The 19562-nt window shown below is 46.3% G+C and overlaps 2 protein-coding genes across 2 annotated transcripts in view; one reads left to right on the top strand and one right to left on the bottom strand.

Moving 5' to 3' along the window:
- Positions 1-488: 488 nt before the first annotated feature.
- ORC6 (origin recognition complex subunit 6) lies at positions 489-13409 on the bottom strand. Its single transcript, XM_034788221.1, has 7 exons — positions 13282-13409; positions 8126-8255; positions 7077-7240; positions 4729-4818; positions 3235-3347; positions 2083-2157; positions 489-1192 (listed from the first exon to the last, which is right to left on the bottom strand). Exons 1-7 carry the CDS (start codon positions 13356-13358, stop codon positions 1065-1067), a joined length of 777 nt encoding a protein of 258 aa, XP_034644112.1. The 5' UTR covers positions 13359-13409; the 3' UTR covers positions 489-1064.
- A 175-nt stretch (positions 13410-13584) lies between these two features.
- VPS35 (VPS35 retromer complex component) overlaps positions 13585-19562 on the top strand; it is a 40910-nt gene continuing 34932 nt past the window's right edge. Inside the window, exon 1 of the mRNA XM_034788294.1 lies at positions 13585-13686. Within this exon, the coding sequence (XP_034644185.1) occupies positions 13684-13686 (3 nt within the window). The 5' untranslated portion in view covers positions 13585-13683. The remainder of the gene's footprint in view (positions 13687-19562) is intronic.

Here is a 19562-nt window from a genome sequence, read left to right as displayed (position 1 = left end):
CCTTTCTTTGAGAAACAGAGTCCAGTCAGATCCAGCTCACCCTGGAGACAAACAGATCACCCAGAGCAGAGATGGAAAGTGACATCCAAAGATTCAGGTTTATTCTGTTAGAAGTTAACCCCAGGTTCTGCCATAGGATAAACTTGTGCTTTCTCGTCAAAGTATAGTTAATCTAATGTAGGAGGAAAAAAATGAATTATGCTGGCTGTGGAAGTAGTCTCAAGTGGAGGCAAGGTCAGAGGATGGGGCATTCTCCTGCTGCCACTGACTGGCAGATTTGATTCTGTTCCCAAGCTGCAAGCAGACTGAAGTACCTCTTATCACAGATCTGTAGACCTTATTACTGGACGTAAATAAACATTTTAAGTAAGTACAGAAAGTTTCTTTAAATCCATTTAGATTTTGAGCCTGATGGTATTTATACAATAAAAGTGATAAGAGGTCACCGAAGCAACCCTAGGACCATATGCAAATTCTTAAACTAAAGATCCAGGAAAAAGTATCTTTATTGCTCTCTAAAAAGATTTAGGTCCCACATACACAGTAGAAAATTTATTTAATCAGATATTATGGCTATAAAAAAGTTTTAACAGTCTGAATTCCTTAGTTTTGTTTCGCCGATGACACAAGTGGTTTCCTCATGGATGGACCTTTCCATAGACCTTAGTAACCATGACTGAAGCTTCAGTTCGGAACACAAGAGTGTGCAACCTTTTCAGAGGTTACTTAATACTGCACCATTATTTGGCCTGTTTGTTGCTTAAAAGTAGCAAGGCTACTCCATGTCCTAGAGCTGAGGTCTGCACTGGTCCGAGGAGAAGGCATCACAGGGTCAACTTTCAAACTTGGGCCAACTGTGTAGTAATAGTGTGTCACCATAATGCTGGTCCTACTTAGTAAAATGATAGGCTTTAACAATTTAAAATCTTGCCAGTCAAATAAATAAGAATGGCTGGTTACCATCCATAAATTCACATGCTACCAAGTTGCACTAGTGTGAAGGGGGATTTAAAATTACAAACCAGAGGTAGTGATATTGCTTGGTGGCACTCCAGAGACTGAAGTCAGACATTGGCCCCTTTTGCCTTAGCAGCATTTTCCAGGATTCTCTTTTTCCATTCTTCATAATCTTGTTTTGCTTCGGTTTCACTTTTCTGCCGCTTGCGAGGGGTCTCAAGTTCATCTTCATGATCTACCGGGGGGGAGGGGGGGGAGGAAGGACAAAACTTTCAGGAAACGCTCTCTATCACATACCAGTCTATTTCACACAAAGACTACCATCAAATATTTAAAAGAAAATAATAATCAAGCTGTAGTTTTGTTTAACACTATGATCTTCACTTATTTATCTTTTTGTTTGAGCGGAAAAGGCTACCCTAGTTCCACTAGACTTGCTTCACAAAAACGTAATGATGCTTCCCCTAGGCCAGCGATGCCCAAACTTTTCCTCTTGTCCCCCCCTCCGCCTCCCCAGTAATAGAATCTGTCCGCACCATAGGTGCTGACTCCATGGGTACTCCAGGGTTGGAGCACCCACGGAAAAAAAATTAATAGGTGCTTAGCACCCACCAGCAGCCAGCGCCTCCCATCAGCTGGCGACCCTGTGGATTGACCTCCCCCTCCCCCCCGCCGCAATCAGCTGTTTCACAGCGTGCAGGGGGCACGGAGTGGGAGGAGCGGGGAAGGGGCAGAACTGGGTGGGAAGAGTTGGAGTGGGGGCTTGGAAGAAGGGGTGAGGTGAGGGCGGGCATGGGGTGGAGTGGGGGTGGGAAGAGGTGGGGCGCGCTTAGGGGAAGAGGGTGGGTGAAGGTGGGGTCTAGGGTGGAGCTGAGTGTTGAGCACCCCTGGGACCCGGAGAAAGCTGGCGCCTGTGGTCCGTGTCCCCCCCCTCCATTGCTGCAGAGGGGTCGTGCCCCACCTCACTAGACTCTCAGTGTTTCCAACATCTGGCCATATGGAAGGGAGTGGGTTGTTGAGAACAGCCTCAAGACATACTGAGCTATAACAAAGTTATCTAGCTAAAGCATTATTAGGCAACGGCAGAAGATCAAAGCTTAATTTCACAATTAAGAGACAACTTACTCTCTTCCTTTTCAATGCATTCAAGCAAGGTCTTCTGGCTTTGGGTTGGCTGAGGAGTCAGTGAAGCACAGTCTCCTTTTAAAGAAGAGAAAGCTGCTTTTATTTATTTAATTTTGGACAGTCATTGGGGTACTAGGGCACCTAATGATTCACATTCATGCCTTACTTAGGACCCCCCCCACACACACTTCCCTCTACTTTGCTGATATCTCTGGCAGGACTCTCTCTTGCTTCTCATTTCTCCAGCACCTCAATTAATGTATTTCTAGCACCTGCAATGTGCTGGGTGCAAGCCACACACACAAGAACAGTGTCTTCCCTGGCAAACTTCCCAGCTGAAGATGGCAGCAACAATCCCCGTTTCAGCAATGGACTAATTTCTTGTAGGAGCAGCAACAGATGTGGGCCTTGAAGGGGTTTTCAAGGAGGAGAGAGCAATGGCTTTATGGATAAGTTCAGGTGGGACATTCTCTGCATGATGAGCATTATGGTAGGAGATGCAATGACAGGGGATAGGGGGCTAAGGGTGCCAGTGGTGGAGTACGAGGAAAAAGTGCACAAATCGTGATGGGGCAGAGTTGTACAAGGAAGGTGAGGACATTGACTTGGTGACTGGAGAAGGACGAGACAGAGGGATTCTAACAGGGGCTCCGTGACACGTATGGAATATGATCTTGGCAGCTGCACTGTACGAAATGGAGTGGGGCTACAGGAGAGTCACTCAGAGGTGGCAGCTGCACTACTAAAGGCAGAAGAAGGGCAGGACCTAGAAGAGGGTTTTAGTTGTGTGGCGGTAAAGAAAAGGCCAGAACTTGACATATTGCAGACAAAGAGCCGTAAGTTTTGTATTGCTCCCATGTATGGGGCAAGCACAAGGGAGGAGTCAGAGACAATTCCTGTGTTATGTGAGTTAGATGACAGACTGACATGACATCCCTGAGGAACGAGACAGGCAGTGATCAAAAAGTGGACTGAAGGAGACAAATTAGGAGTGGACAGACAGGCTGGCACAAAACATTTGAAATTAGAGGAGCAAAGGAGATCACCCTCAGAAAGGGTGCAGAGAGAGAAGGATGTTGCTCTGTGGGACCCAACAGCATGGCTACATCACCTGCGTTCCAGAGCATGAGACTGCAAGTGCTGAACACTTACTGCTGATCTGCTGGCCAATTGTCTCCAGCTGGCTGCAGAGCCGATCGAATATTGCCTTCTTCACCCCAGAGGTATCCACCATTTTCTTCTTATCCACTTTTAGTTTCAAGCACCTAAAATAGGAAGTTAGTTTATTTTCTGAAGGAAGCAACATTCAAACATACATAACTCAGGTCGATCAATGCATTTATAGGCAGCGCTGCCTTGGAGAATAAGCAGAAGGCTGGGGCCTGGAATTCCAGAATTCAAATCCAACTCGGCTACTGACTCACTTTGTGACCTTGCTCAAGAGACTTCCTTCCTGCCTCAGTTTCTCCGTCTGTAAAAAGGATGATGAGCCATACCCATCTGCCTTACAGGGAAGCTGTAATGATCAATTAATCCTAACAGCATGTAACAATTTGGAACAGGAAGTGAAAAATTTCACACCTTGTTGAAATCACAAGGGGAAATTTAAATAGAAAGAAAGTAGTTCTACAAATTGTAATTTGGCCAGGACAGTATACAATCCTACTCCTGCAATGAGCCAAATGGGACTTTCACCCCAGTAGACAGGTGCTCGTTTTTAAAGCTCATCTGATGAACTGTACAGCACCCCTAAAGCCAGACGGGTTCATAAGATTTCTAACATGTATAACTCTTAGCTTGGGGGAAGATTCATGTACAGTAAAAGTCCATGTGGGTTTTCCTGAGTCATTGTCTGCTGGACACTAACTTGCAGGCTGTTGCAACTCTCTCTTTAGAGGGCTCCATGTCTCAAAGGCAAGATTGCCTGCAGGGTGGGGGAGGCAGAGAAACAGATGACTATTTGGAGCTTGTTAGTCTTTAGCCTTTCTGCAATGGCTCCCAATTTGAATGCAAGACATCATCTCATTACCACTGCACATTCCACAGACATCTTTGTCTGCTATATGACCAACTCAAATACACTCTAGTACATCTTGGCAAACAGAAACAATCTTCCCACCAAATGCAAGATATTAACTAGTAAGATTCTTATGTTGGTTTGGGAGAAAGGTTTGATGGAAGGTCAAACACACCCAACAGATGATCTTCAGATGACTCTCACACTGTAGAATCATCCATCCATAATACTTTAAGTACCAGTGGCAATATTTATAAAATCATGTGATTTGCCTTTGTGCTACTAGACTACATGTTTGATATAATGTTTTCTTTCTCCAAGGCAAAACACAATCTAGTTCTAGGCTGAATACTTCACTGCAAGGAAGACATTAGCCTCAGCAGGCAGTCAAGACTATCTGGGGTTCTGAGAGTAGTGCTACAAGATACATTTAACCACCTAAAGGTCCTTTAGGATATTAAGGCATTCTGGAGCCTGGAGCAGCTGTTTGCACTGTAACACTTGTGAAATCTTTCATTATCATGTACCGCATGCCTGAGTTGGGGGGAAATCCAATAATGTGATTTTGTGCTCTCGCAGTTAGAATAATGGGGAATCTCACCCAGCATGTAATTGTATGAAGAGCATACCTGCAGGCTGTGAACAACGCAGCTGTTGTGAACAAGGGTTTTGATAAATCAAGATCCATCTGCTGCATTTCAGAGAGACTGGATTCATACCTAAAAGAGAGCAACATTGTTTATTACACAGCCAGTTTGCTTCTAAACAAAGCTTGTGAAGTTGATTACTTTGGAGTTGAACAAAGATCTGGTACAAGATTGTTTGGTTCTTTGTCTCAGCCAGGCACAAGCATTTTCTACTCCTGCCTGAGAACAGAAGAAAGAGGCAAAGACAGGAAAGGGATGGCAGCACATCCTGAGATAGGGGGTGGGGGGTAGAGGTGTGATATTTATTTTAGATCAAGAAATCAGGCAGAGGGGACAAGGTGGAGTCAGCACAGTCTCTGTTCTACCTACTCACCACACTCAATGGAACCTCGTACTTAACATCTATAAATTATCTCTAAAAAATGTGATAAGCCACTTTGAATTCAATTCATCCCAGTGCAGAGGGTCTGCCCATAGCTCTTTTAACCATTTAATCCCCCAATAACCCCTTGATATAGGGTTTAAGCATGGAAGAAGGCTTTGTGAGCCCTCAGCACAGAGACATTCTCTGAGTATTATGAAACAGCCAACAGACCATTTATTTCAATCTATAGTTGTCAGACTGACAGGTGTACTGTTTATACAGGGAAACATCTATAGGTAAGTTTCAAAAGCCTTAATCTTTAAATATGATGCAGCCATGAAGAGTGTCAGCTACATAAGTGAAGACTGTTCTTTGCAACCCAGGATTCATAGCTTCTAAGGCCCAAAGGGATCAGTATGATTATCTAGTCTGATCTCCTGTTACGCAGCCCCTAAAACTTCCCCAAAATAATTCCTAGAGCAGATCTTTTAGGAAAACATCCAATTTGATTTAAAAGTTGCTATGACCCTTGGTAAATTGTGTAGATCGTTAATTATCTCAGTTAAAAAATTATGCCTTATTTCCAGACTAAATTTGTTTAACTTCAACTTCCAGCCTCTGGATTGTGCTATATCAGTGGTTTGTGTCATCCCATCTGCATACTTTATCAGTGATGATTTTGTTTTCTTCCAGGCCATTAACATTTTTATTAAATAGCATAGAGTGAAGAACAGATCCCTGTGGGACCCACTAAAAACACACCTACTCAATGATGTTTCCCTGTTTACAATTACATTTTGAAACCTATCAGTTAGCCAACTTTTAATCCATTTAAAGTGTGACATGTTAATTATGCATTGTTCTCGGTTTTTTTTAAACAAAATGCTGTGTGGTCCAATCAGTAGACCAAATTTGGTCATGAATCCTTGTCACATGCCACCATCGGTGGCCACGAATTTGGTCTGCTAGTCGAATCATTAGCTTCTCTGGCCCGGGCCAGGCACTGATGGGGAGTGCAACATGAACACTGATCCATGCTCCCTTTGTCATACCATATGATAAAACTTTCTATTCCACTAGTATCTTAGGAAGATGTTAAACGTTGGCATGTTGCGCATATGGTAAGAAGAAGATATGACTACATCATCTGTTTCCCCCCCAAATACAGACCAAATATTTATTGAACGCTTCTGCCTTTTCTGCATTATTATTGATAATTCTACCATTTCCATTTAGCAATGAACTAATCCCACTGTCAGAATTCTTTTTGTTCCTACTTGAAAACCTCCCCTTCTTATGGCCTTTAAGTCTGCTGGCCATAGATGTCTCCTTATGTCCCTTTGCTTCCTTGACCAATTTTCTACAGTTCTATCTTCTGATTGATAGCCATTATTACTGGCTTCTCCTTTCTTCCATTTGTTGCTGTTGTTTTTTATAATTTCCAGCTAAAAATTGCTTTTGTTAAAGCGGATATTACACAGAGGAGAGGGTTTTATGTGAAAGGACTCTCAACTTTGTCAAGTTTTCTTATTCAACAGTTTTTATCAAGAAAATGTAGGATTCATGTTGGAATGGATACATTTCTCTAGACATGTGGTTTCTTTCATATTTGTATATATCTCCTGGAACTGCAAGGTTGACTGAGAAAGGGCTACAGCTAGGGTTAAATGAGAGGAAGTGTGGGGCTGTGGATAGGAAATTGGACTGGGAGTCAGGAGTCCTGCAGTCTATTCCCAAATGGTCTACATTTTTCAAACATGAGTTCCTAAATAAGTGGTCTAATTTTCAGAGGTGCTGACCACTCAACATTCCCTGAAGTCAATGGGAGCTGCAGGTGCTCAGTACCTCTTAAAAATCAGACTTTTCATACTTAAAGAGCAGTCTTATTTAAAAACAAAGAAAGCATTTCCATTTCTTAATAGAAATGGATAATAAAAGGATGGCCATAAAAGGTTATGTGCCCTACCTTTGTAATATTTTTGAAGCGGTGTTCACTGCCTCGGTGCAGCAGAACTGTACAGCCAAATCTCGGATTCCCAGATTGGAGTTCAAACCTAGCAAACACTCGAAAGACTTCATACAGCTCTGGTAAGTCCTCTTGTTCAAACCGGAGAGTTTAACTAAGTAGCTCTTTGAAAAACAAAACAAAACCTCATGTGTGAGCAGAATTTCCCTTCTGGAACTTAACCATCTAAATAGAATAGGTTAATCAATCCATCTTCTATTTTTGTTTTGAATAGTTTTGTTGTTGTTTGCTCACTGTTTGGTTAGATCTGTTACACACGTGAGGCTTCCTCATGAAGAGGAAAAAATACACAATGGCAAAGGAACAACACACGTTTCAATGCACAGTTACCTTCAGATAGTTATACTGGTGCTGCAGTTTGGAAAATGATTTGGCCCTTTTAACTGCCTTGTAGAGAGCTAAGACACCAGGATCATTTGTATGAAGGGTCAGTGCTACTCATGGGAATCTAGGAAATGGAAACCTCTCCCATGTATGGAGGAGGAATTTACAAAAGATTATATGGACAATCGGCTATGTCTTCTGTCTCTTTTTTTTTTTTTGGGTGATGGGGGGGGACAATTGTCTTGCCTGGCAGTCCTGCAAACAGGCATCCACAGGCTTGCAGGAGGCAGAGGGACATACATAAAGCCATTGCTTCCTTTTGGTAGCTTTAAGAGCCCCCTTGCATCACTTCTCACAATAAAGGGGCACTCCGGCTTACTGTTTACCACCCTTCAGGAACCCTCAGTCAGGGGTAGAAGTCAATTCACACCAGAATGTAATGGAGACTCTAGTCTCCAATTCTCCATTGTTAACCTCTGATGAAAACTGGAATAGCACTGGATTGTCAGAAGGACCCAATTGCAGACTGGTCCATAATGTGAGGAAATGGGAATTTACTAGTCTTTCCTTGCTGCCTCATCATATACACTAAACACAGTACAAATTTTATTGGAGTTGGTAAGCATTAGGAAGAACAAAGAACCATGTCACGTATTGTATCCTACTTTGTCCACTGGGTGTTGCATATAGCCAGCTGCTAGGTCCAGGCACATCACCGCATTACTTGTTGCTGTCATCTGAGCCAATAAGCCTGTGCACTTCACCTGGGACAGTCGCAGATATTCTTCTGCTTTTCTGTAAAATATCCCCACGTGAGCACACACACAAAATGCCATTCATTAATATCACTGAGGTTACAGATTGGTGGCATTTACATCTGCAAGAATTCAAACACACATACCCAGGACTGGCTGCTTTAAATCAAGATAAAAGAAGATTAAGATAAATGGGAGATCAGTGAAATGTGTCTGGAAGCACTGGCAGGCTGGTTTGCATAATTGTGTATGCACTGTAGCGTGTTGTAGCCTACCGAAATGTCAATCAAATATTAGTTAAAAGGAATTCAAAGTAATTTTGAACAGTGTTACAAGTAATTTCCCCTTTCCCTGGATTAGGCACTGGAGAGAAGTTAAGAGATTGGATTTAGTTATAGGTCTTAGTGATGTTCAAAGGTTACAGGGAATGCACATATATATTTATTTTGATTTAACTATAATAACCATTACACACATGCAGAACACTGAGCACCCTTGTGATAATTAAGCTTATAGTAAAAACTCATCTTTATTCTAACTCTACCAGCTGGCGTAATCTAAGGAAGACAACCTTTCGTTTCAGGCAAGGGGGTGGAACAGACTAGTCTAGAAGTAACTAAATCTGTTATAATTCACACCTCTAGTTATTTCAGGGCCAGTCTATGCATGAACTATCTCATTTCAAATTAAATTTAATTTAAGGTGCGAATTAGTAGGCCAGTGATAAGGGACTAGTCATCCCTATGAGAGATTTTAAAAAGGCAGCAGAGTTAAAGTGGATAATGGGAAGAATCATTTAGGCCAAGGGCCTTCTCTGTGCTTTTCTGCATCAAGGTGTCCCGCCATTGCTATTGCTATTATAGGTGAGGCTTAGCAATGGCAGGAATCCTTGCACAGATCTGCTTGCAAGTGTTTTAACTGATGTGGTCTCAATACTGCAACAGGCTTGCCACAAGCATACTCCTTCCTGCCCTCACACGGAGCCTTACCACAATGGATTGATTTAAATCACAAATTTTTAAATCATATTTGTATTTGTACTTTAGTTATTTTCCTAAAGAAAGTTGATTCTCATGGGTTGGTAACCATTAAAACATGTTGATTTGCAACTAAATACAGCCTTCACGTTAAATTTGGTACTTCTTTTTGCTAACCAGGAGGATTCACTATATCTATACACATTTATTTAAGCAATTATATAGCTTAACTTTTATTTAATTTACATTTATTCAGGTTCTTAATTTTTACATTTATTATGTTAGAAAATGATGCATTTCTTATTTACTAGGTGATATATTTTTACTTGTGCTTGTGTCAAGTTCTATTTGGATGGAAATTCAAAACAATTAAATATTCACAAAACCAGCATTTTAAATGTTTTTATTAAATAAAACTACCTTAACTGTTCGGGACACCAGACTTTTTTTTTTTTATCAAAACTGTTTTGCATTGAAAACTTATTTATTAAACAAAGGAAGAATTATCTGTAGTTAATTAATTAAATTGATTGTTTCCGGTCATTATGTCCTTCAAGATTTTAGAACTAGAAGATCTGATCCTCCCACCTTATTTTTATTCATAGATTGGAAAAGAAAACAAGCTTTTCTAATTCCCAATTGGTTTCTTAACTTTCAATGAACTCATCATTGAACTGAACTAGTTCAATAAACTGAAATGAAGAAAACAGAGACTTCAAAAGTTGGTTTAGAACTTCAATAAACTCCCATTCCACGTGCTTAGCCAGTGACTTCCATCAGTATGACTTTCTTTAAAACTTGGTAGCAAACATTCTTCCACCGGTATCTAGCTGGGTCTTGCCTAAATGCTCAGGGTCTAACTGATCACCACATGTGGGGTCAGGAAGGAATTTTCCCCCAGGGTCAGATTGGCAGAGACCCTGGGGTTTTTTTTTTTTTGCCTTTCTCTGCAGCATGGGGCATGGGTCACTTGCAGGTTTAAACTAGTGTAAATGGTGGGTTCTCTGTAACATGATTTGAGGACTTCAGTAACTCAGCCAGAGGCTAGTGGTCTCTTAGATGAGTGGATGGATGAGGTTTTGTGGCTGTTTAAGTGTAGACATATCCTAAATTGTGTTTATCATCACAGTAGCCAGGGCCATCCCTAGGGAGGTGCGGGGCCCAGGACAAATCAGCATAGGCACGGGAACTAGGGGTGTGGAGGGTGCTGTGGGTGCTGCAGCACCCCCAGGATCCCGGCTGCCGGCCCCACGCGCTGGGGGCTCAGCTGGGAGTGGGGAGGGGGTGGACAGGGGTAAGAGGGCTGGCTTTCAGCACCCCCACTATTAAAAATGTTCCAGCGCCACTGCAACTCAGCCCCCCCACCCAGGCTTGGGGGCCCCACTCTGCATCGGCGGCTGGGCCGGCAGGATGGATCTGGCCAGGTGCTGGGCCGCCTGCTGCTGCTGGCAGCTGCCTGCGCCTACTGCGGAGATATTGTTGGCCATAGTACCACGGCGGTTCAGGGCTCTGGCCGGGGGTGGGGAACGCACTGCACTGGGTCTTCCAGGACCAACTGTGCCAGCCAATCGCACCAGCCTGCAGGGCCCCCCGAAGCATGTGGCCTGGAGTGGTAGCCCCGATTCGCCCTACCCAAGGTACGGCTCTAACAGTAGCATACTTCCTCCTCATTCTTACACATTCTGAACAGTGAGATATTTTAAATTTCAACATTGTTAATTAGTTATTAGTATCTGAGTTAGCACCCACTGAAATAAATGGGGCAGTTGACACATCAGAGCTATAAATGTCAGGCTCCCTACAAACTCAGTCAGATGACATTATTGATGTTAAGTATCAAAGGGATAGCCGTGTTAGTCTGGATCTGGATGCATGCATCCGAAGAAGTGGGTATTCACCCACGAAAGCTCATGCTCCAATACGTCTGTTAGTCTATAACAGGGGTCTCAAACATGCGTCCCGCGGAGCTCTTCCCTGCGTCCCGCCAAGCTCCCCGTGCCCCCCCCCCCCGCAGTTACTTCCGGTCACAGCCAAACTCCCTTCACACCCTCCCCCCCCCCCTCCCGAGTTATTTTATGTGGCAGCTAAACTCCCTGCTCCCCAATGTTTGGGGCCTGCCTGCCACCCCCACGCACCTCCCCCCGAGTGTCCCCCGGCCTCACCTCTGTACCCCCTCCTAACCCCAAACTGCACCCCAGATCCCCACCCCCACCCAAACTCCCTCCCAGAGCCTTAGGCAGGTGGCGGTGGAGTTTGGGGGGGGCAGGTTCTGGGCACCACCAAAATTTCTACAAACCTGCCACCCCTGGAAGAGGCAGAGCAGTGGTGGAGTGGTGGTGCAGCCCAGTGCAGTGGGGGGGGGGGTCTTTAACAGAAGTAAATCTAACTAAGTGCATGTTTTGTCCTTTGAATGAGGTGCATTACTGAGTGCATATATTTTATTAAAACCGCTTGGAAATGACTTGTTGTAGGAGCAGCAGTGATCTGTATGCTCTGTATAATGCTTGGTTTCAGAGTAGCAGCCGTGTTAGTCTGTATCCGCAAAAAGAACAGGAGTACTTGTGGCACCTTAGAGACTAACAAATTCTCTAATAAATTTGTTAGTCTCTAAGATGCCATAAGTACTCCTGTTCTTTTTGTATAATGCTTAGCACTTTCCAGGAGGGAGGGGGAGGAGCACGCTTGGAGGAGGGGAGAAGAGATGGGGCAAGGGCGGGACCTCATGGAAGAGGTGGAGTGGGGGTGGGGACAGGGCCAGCGAGGGGGGGTGTCAGTGATGCGGCCCTCGGGCCAATGCACTAGTCCTCATGTGGCCCTTGTGGTCATTTGAGTTTGAGACCCCTGGTCTATAAGGTGCCACAGGGCTCTTTGCTGCATTATTTATGTTGTACACCATACAGTTACATCCAGGTTATGTTTTTTTTGCGACCATAACAGCAAAGAACTAGGACTTCTTTACATGGGGAAATTGACCAGAATAGCTTCCTGTGTGGACACATTACTCCAGAATAATTGGTGCACTTTGAGAACACTAATTAAACTGGAATAAAGTGACGTATCCAGGAATAGCGTCTCTGCACAAGGAGCTTTCTGGGAATGGCCTAGAGAATAGGGCCCTGGACTGGGACTCAGGATATCTGGATTCTATTCCAGTTTAGCCTCTGTGTGCACATGTGTCAATTATGCTGCTTTAGTTCCTCCATCTGTAAAATGGAGATATTGATCTTTATAAAGTGCTTTGAGATCTACTAATGAAAAGTGCTATTTAAAAGCTAGGTATTAAAGTTGGGCTTGGAAGGATTACATTTTTATTGGTAAACATTGATTTCACTCAGGGTGGATAAAAAACAATGTTTTTCTTTTTTCTAAGTAAAAATCCACTCTCATCTCACTGTACACATACAAACTGACGCAACAAATTTCCATCAACAATCAAAATTTACAGATGGCATATGAAAAATGCTGCTTGAGAATTTAAGTTTGATTTAATGACATTTACTGTGTATATTTTGACACCTGATGCTGACAATTTGTGTTTCAATGGTTACCAAGCTTTAACTTTCTGCATCACCTTCTACTGCCATTAAGTGACTATCTGACCCCAGCATAATTTCCTGCAACTGTGAAAATTTAAATAATCTAAAACAAGATTAAAACCCCATAATTTTGTGCAACGGAGACAATCTAAATTGACAAAACAAACAAAAAAGACGCGTATAAATAAAACTACGATTGCTGAAGCGATAAATACAAATCGAATCCTGCCACGCCTAATTACAATGTAAACGCGCCGGGCGATCATCCCCGCTATTATTGAACAGCAAAGAGATGCTCGCACGGCTCCCGTCGGTCCCAACATGCGCCCGTCACACAGGGATCCTGCCACCCATCATCCCCACCCCGCCACCTCCGGGGCGCAGCGCTAACCCACCCCTCGCACCCAGGCAGGAGACGACCGGGGGCGGCGGGCCCCGAGCCCCCACTCCCGCCTAGGACACCAGGCGGCTCCCGGGGGCGGGTCCCCTCCGAGGTGCTGGGGCTACCCCGGCCGGGCACTGGGGGGGGGGTGTCCGGCGCCCCGCCCGCTACCTGAGCACTCCGGGCGCAGCGATGCCCAGCTTGGGCGCCAGCCGCTGGATCACTCCTGGCTCCTCCATAGGCCGCATCCCCGCGCGCCGCTCGCCACAGCTGGCCCCGCCCCTTCCGCCCGCTCGCGCCTGTCCTCAGTGCGTGACGTGAGCTACTGGAAGGCGTGACGTGAGCCGCCACCTTGGCACGGAGTATTCCTGAAACTCATTGGCTACCCTGAGCGTCAATCGTGGCTCACTAGAACCAATCAGCCTTGACAGCTTGACTTCCTTGGAGTCGGCCAATGAAGAGGAGTCGCTGTTGGGGGAGGCGGGGCTTTGAGGAGGCCGTGGAGTCACATGACAGAGAGACGCTGTCTGGGCTGGTGTTGGTGCTGGTGCTGGCCGCGGGCTTGGAGCGATCATGGTGAGTGGGGCTGGCCTGCGGGCTAGAGACTGGGGGGCGGTGGCGGCGGCGGCGGCGGCTTGTGGCTCGGGTAGGCCGGGGGCTGCCCTAGCCTGCGGCTGGAGGCGGGCGGGGGCTGCAGCCCTGCATGGGGCCCGGGGCGGGGGGAGGCGGTTGGCCTTGCTGCGCTGGGGTGAGGGGCAGGCGTCGAACAGTCCAAGGCCCTGGCTCCCGGGTGGGAGAGAGGCAGCCTCGTCCGCGTTCCCCCTCTTGCCCTAGAGGGGTCTGCACCGGAGGAGTGGGGTCGGGGCGGTTCCTGTGCAGGGGCGGTCTGTGCTAGCGTGCCCTGGGCATGAGCAAGTGCAGTAAAACGTTATCCTTGCTCAGGCCACCAGTGCTTGGCAAAGTCTAGCTTTAATACCAACCCACCTCTGCGATCGTGTCACTGTTGCGTTAAGTTGTTCCTTCCCTTCTCTAGTGCTGTACACAGTCTGTAGCTGATGTCTGTGAATCCACTTCTGTGGAGGCTGAGAGCGTGTTTATATTTTGAGGTGGAAAAATCCCCAGGTTTTTTTTTTTTTTTTTTGGTTAAGGCTGAAATTCCTTTAGCTTGGTGCTACTGGGTCTGGTCCAGTTCAGCCCTCAGTTATGTTGTTGTGGATCTGCAGTGACTCTATTGAAAATGCAGTGGCTGGTGTTGATGATGATATTTTGAGGAGAAAATCTGGCCCATGACTTTTTTGTCTGCCTATCTGTGAAATGGGCAGAAGAATGTTTGCCTTCCTTCCTGGGCTTATTTTATGCTTATAAACCTCTCAGAGATTCTTGACTAAAATGTAAGTTGTTGGTGCAGATTATAACTATTAATCCACTAGTAGAGAAATACCTAGGTATCTTTGAATTTCACAACAAAATATTTGAATATATATGGGATGTATATATTTTATCATAGCGGTGCCTTAACAATGCTTTTGTGGTTAAACTTTAAGTGCGGTTTGCCAATAGCAGGAGTGGCACAGTAAAAGTATTAGTAATATCAAAGCTACAGTTAGGATAGAATTAGTGTCCCCATTCCAATGTGCTGTCTACAGTCACTCATAACATTCCATAGTTTTCATCTTTCAGGCTGATCATTTCCAATCTGGGTCTCTGACTAAAATTGAATTTTCTTTTGGGTAGTTTGAACAAAAACAGTTCGCTAATTGGAGCGCATGGACATTGAAAATATTTTGATAGGTTTTGTTCTTGTTTTCGAACAGCCCTACTGTTGAAATGGCTGGGGAGACCAACCTGAAATTTGGCATGGAGATAGCACTCATGGGTAGCGCCTTATTTTCAGTGGAATACTTAAGTTTTGACTTGAAAGTTGTGATATGCTTAAAATTGTATATGTTCAGTGTGTTTTGCATTGTGTATTATTGCTAAGCTTGTAACGTGTACAGTTAGGAAGGCAGCACTGCATTCAGGTGTTGACTGACTTAGTTATGGAATGGAAAAAACTAGTGATAGTGTGCAGTGAATGAGGCAAAGATCTTGTCTTATTTGCTGAACATCTTATAAAGTAAAAGCTGCATAGCTCTGAAACTTTGCAGGAGAAAAAGGACTCCCACATACTTCCTAAGATATGCAGGGCAGGGACTCCCTATTGCAAACCTAATCAAGGTGTGTGGGAACATTTCATTTGAAACATGCTAAGAGGACTTGGGTTGTGTGGCTAAGCATTCAAGTCAGGCAATGACAAGATAAAAGTTCAATGAGTAGCCTTATCTCTATTCCTCTCCAAATACATTGTGGTAGTCATTAACTAAATGATCACATAACTTTTTACAACCTTTGCTAAATATGTAGTACCTAGGAAATGCCATACTAGGTCAGATCTGATGTTCATCCAGTCAAGTATCGTATCTTTAATAGTGGCCACCTGACACCAGAGGCTTCAGAGGAAGGTGTAAGAACTCTGCATGAGCAGATAAGGATAATCTCCCCTTTAAGGTCCCTAATAGAGATTGGCTTAAACCAGTGGTTCTCAACCTGTGGCCCAATCAGCACAGAGTTGTGACCTATGTCACATCCTTAGGGCTGGGGTAGGTGCAAACCGGCTGGTCCAGGTTCCCCGGCCATGGCAGAGTTGGGTGGGGGTAGGGGAGGCGACGTGGCAGGTTGGGGGCTGGGCTAGGTTGGGGACGGGGGAGGGACGCCCCTCCCCTGGCTGTGGCAGGTCCCCGGGCGGGTTTCCTGAGCACTTGCGTGGTGCTAAGAAGCGTGCTGCGCAGCTTACGGGGAACTTAGCTACCTAGTCAGGCTGTAGAAAAATGTGTTTTGTACTTGAGGAACAGTACATGATCATCTGGAGACTAGGATTTGTCTACACCACAGGTACTACAGCTGCAGCTATGCTGCTGTAGTGTAGACACTTACTACAGTGACAGAAGGGGTTGATCATTGTTGTAGTACGACTGCCCTGCGCACCGTTGTGGAGAAGCGTATCGGAAGACCTCCCTCTGACCGAGACGTGGCCACCTTCCTGAGCGGCTCCTTGGACGGTGAGTTCGCCCGCGACGGAGGTGATATCGCCTCGCTGTGGTCCCGCGCCCGCAATGCCACTCGCCGACTGGGTAAACGCCTGGGCTGTCGCTGGGTGTGGAACGAGGAACGCCGGGAACTGGGAATACTGATACCGCGGATCGAGTCGGAGGACAACACTGTCATCACCCCCGGAGCCAGAGGCATGCTCGAGAGATCCCTGAAGGCCGCCGTCCACGCGCTCTACATAGACACCCTGAAGAAAAAACCTGACCAGGGTAAGGCCTTCGAGGTGACCAGCAAGTGGGACTCTAGCAACCACTTCCTCCCCACGGGCAGCTTCACCCGGTTCGCCGATTGGCGCTTCATACACCGAGCCCGGCTGAACTGCGTCCCCCTCAACGGAGCCGTCCGCCACGGGAACCGGGACAAGCGCTGCAGGAAGTGCGGGTACGTGACCGAAACCCTACCCCACGTCCTATGCAGCTGCAAGCCCCATGCCAGAGCCTGGCAGCTGCGACACAACGCCGTCCAAGATCGCCTGGTGAAGGCCATCGACCCACGCCTGGGGGAAATCGCCGTTAATCGCACCGTCCCTGGTACCGACAGCCTGCTGCGCCCAGACATCGTCATCACGGACGAGGTCCGGAAAAAGGTCATCATGGTCGACATCACGATCCCCTTCGAGAACAGGACCCCAGCCTTCCGTGAAGCCCGAGCCCGCAAGCTTGAAAAATATGCCCCCCTGGCTGACACCCTGCGGTCAAAGGGCTATGAAGTACACACTGACGCCCTGCTTGTCGGGGCCCTGGGCGCCTGGGACCCATGCAATGAGAGAGTGCTGAGGACCTGTGGAGTGGGCCGTCACTATGCACGGCTCATGAGACGCCTGATGGTCTCAGACACTATCCGTTGGTCCCGGGACATTTACACGGAACACATCACCGGCCACCGCCAATACCAAGAGCGAGCCGTTTAGACCTCACCCACCTGCAAGGGAGAAGAGACTCACTAACTCCCCTCCTCCCCCCACTGGGCCCTATCCCCCGAGTCCCGAACCTACCCAAACTCACCAGCCACCACCAACTCCAGGAGCGAGCCAGGGAGACCTTGCCCACCAACAGGGACCTACCACCCCCTCCGCCCCCCACTGGGCCTGAACCCCGAATCCACCCACCCAACCTCACTGGCCGCCGCCAATGCCAAGGGCGAGCCAGGGAGTCCTCGCCCACCGACAAGGGGGCAGAGACCCTACCCCCTGGGCCCCTTCTCACCCAACCCCACCGACCGCTTCCAGTGTCGTGAGCGAGCCAGGGAGACCTTGCCCACTTGGGAGGGGGAGGGGTCCCATACTTCCCCCTCGCCCCAGCCCTGAACCCGCCCAACCCCATTGACCACCGTCGATAACGAGTGTGTGTCAAGGGGACCCTACCCACCGGCAGGAGGGAAGTGACCTATTTACCCTCCACCCCCCAATGGGCCTCATCTCTTGAGCCCTGAACCCACCCAACCTCACCGGCCACCGTCAATGCCAAGGAGTGAGCCGGGGAGACCTCACCTGCCCGCAAGGGGGATGGGACCTATCAACCCCCCCCACCCTGCAGGGCTTATTTCCCCTGGATCCCACCCCGTGAGGGTCGCCCCATCTCCACCATCCAACCCACCTACTTGTGTCCATGACTATATGTACCCCATGTGTGAAAGATTGACCCTCACCGATTATCAACTGTCCTTATCTCGCCCACCGCCCACCCCCCCCAATTGGGGACTTTACAGTTCGTATGTATTATGTGTGCTGCCAACCCCAACATAACAAACATCCCCCCATACTCTGTATGTTCCCCCCAATAACTGACAACTGACTCCTTGAATCGTTTGTACCGTCTTTATTTTTTAAATATTCTCTAATAAAATTTAAATCACCCCCCCTCTCCTGGAGAGGCAGAAGCTGCGTTGATGGAAGAACCATTGACCTAGCGGCATCTGCTCTGGGGGTTAGGTTGACCTAACTGTCTAGCAGGACATGAAATTTTCCAGAGGCCCGAGTGGTGTAGGTTGACCTAAGTTTTTAGATGTAGACCAGGCCTTCGAAAGGAGCAAAGTTGGAGTTACACATGTAACTTTACCTACTTTACCATTTACTGACTTGTGTGCCCTGCCAGGTAATGCTAACGTAATAAGATTTACAAAGATTGGCGTTGCAAATCCCTTTTTATGGGGACCTGTAACCTCACTCTTTTAGTTTGTGTAGTGCTGAAAGCTGCTACACAGATGCAGATTTTTCTTAAAAAAAAAAAAAAAAAAAAAAAAATATTTAGTAAGTTGCTATAACTTATGCACTTTATGAAGATCTGTGGACTTTACAGTCTGTTCAGAAGAGAAATTTTCGTCTTACAAACTTTAAAATATTAACGTTAGGGAAAGTGTAGAGCAGTAGCTGGTTTTGTTGTTGAAGTGTTTCATTTTAAAATCTGTATCTATCCTATACCTGGCTGTTGGGATTCTTCACCCTCTCCCGCATCTGAAAAAAACTCTTCTGGGGGTGAGGGTGTGGGGGAGAATGGGAATAGGTGGTGGGGGGAGGGATGACCATGTTCTTCCTGTTAAATTAAACATTGGACATATACTACATCAGGGGTTGGCAACCTTTCAGAATTGGTGTGCCGAGTCTTCATTTATTCACTCTAATTTAAGGTTTCGTGTGCCAGTAATACATTTTAACGTTTTTGGAAGGTCTCTTTCTATAAGTCTATAATATATAACTAAACTATTGTTGTATGTAAAATAAATAAAGTTTTTTAAATGTTTAAGAAGCTTCATTTAAAATTAAATTAAAATGCAGAGTCCTCCGGACTCTGGCCAGGACCTGGTCAGTGTGAGTGCCACTGAAAATCTGCTCACGTGCCGCATTCAGCACGCGTGCCATAGGTTGCCTACCCCTGTACTACATCATTCACGTTGTAATAATCCATTCCTCACACAAGATACATATTGTCCAAAATGAAAAGGTTGTAGTTCTGTAAATAAAACAACTTTACTCTTGAGGGCATTCTGTGCCAAACATGTAAAATTCTACGCACAATATTTTAAAATTCTGCAAGTTTTATTTGTCAGTAAATAAATGCAGAGGTTCCAGCATGGCAGTGGAGAGCACAGGCTACTGGCTTGCTGAAGGTGGGAGATCATCTTGCAAGCTCCCCCACCCCCGGGACCCGGACTCCATGGTGAGGCTGCACCTGACCCTGACACAGCACAAGGCCTGGACTTGCCCCAGAAACACTCTGGGCCCTGCACCTCTGTGCCAGGCACACCAGCTGTGGGGCAAGCAGGATCCGAGTGTGGAGGGGTTCAGTGGGGGAGGAATCCAGGTGTGG

This window comes from Trachemys scripta, chromosome 13 (genome assembly GCF_013100865.1).
Source record: "Trachemys scripta elegans isolate TJP31775 chromosome 13, CAS_Tse_1.0, whole genome shotgun sequence".
In the NCBI taxonomy this organism is placed as follows: domain Eukaryota; kingdom Metazoa; phylum Chordata; order Testudines; family Emydidae; genus Trachemys; species Trachemys scripta.
This window is presented reverse-complemented; position numbering and strand designations above follow the sequence as displayed.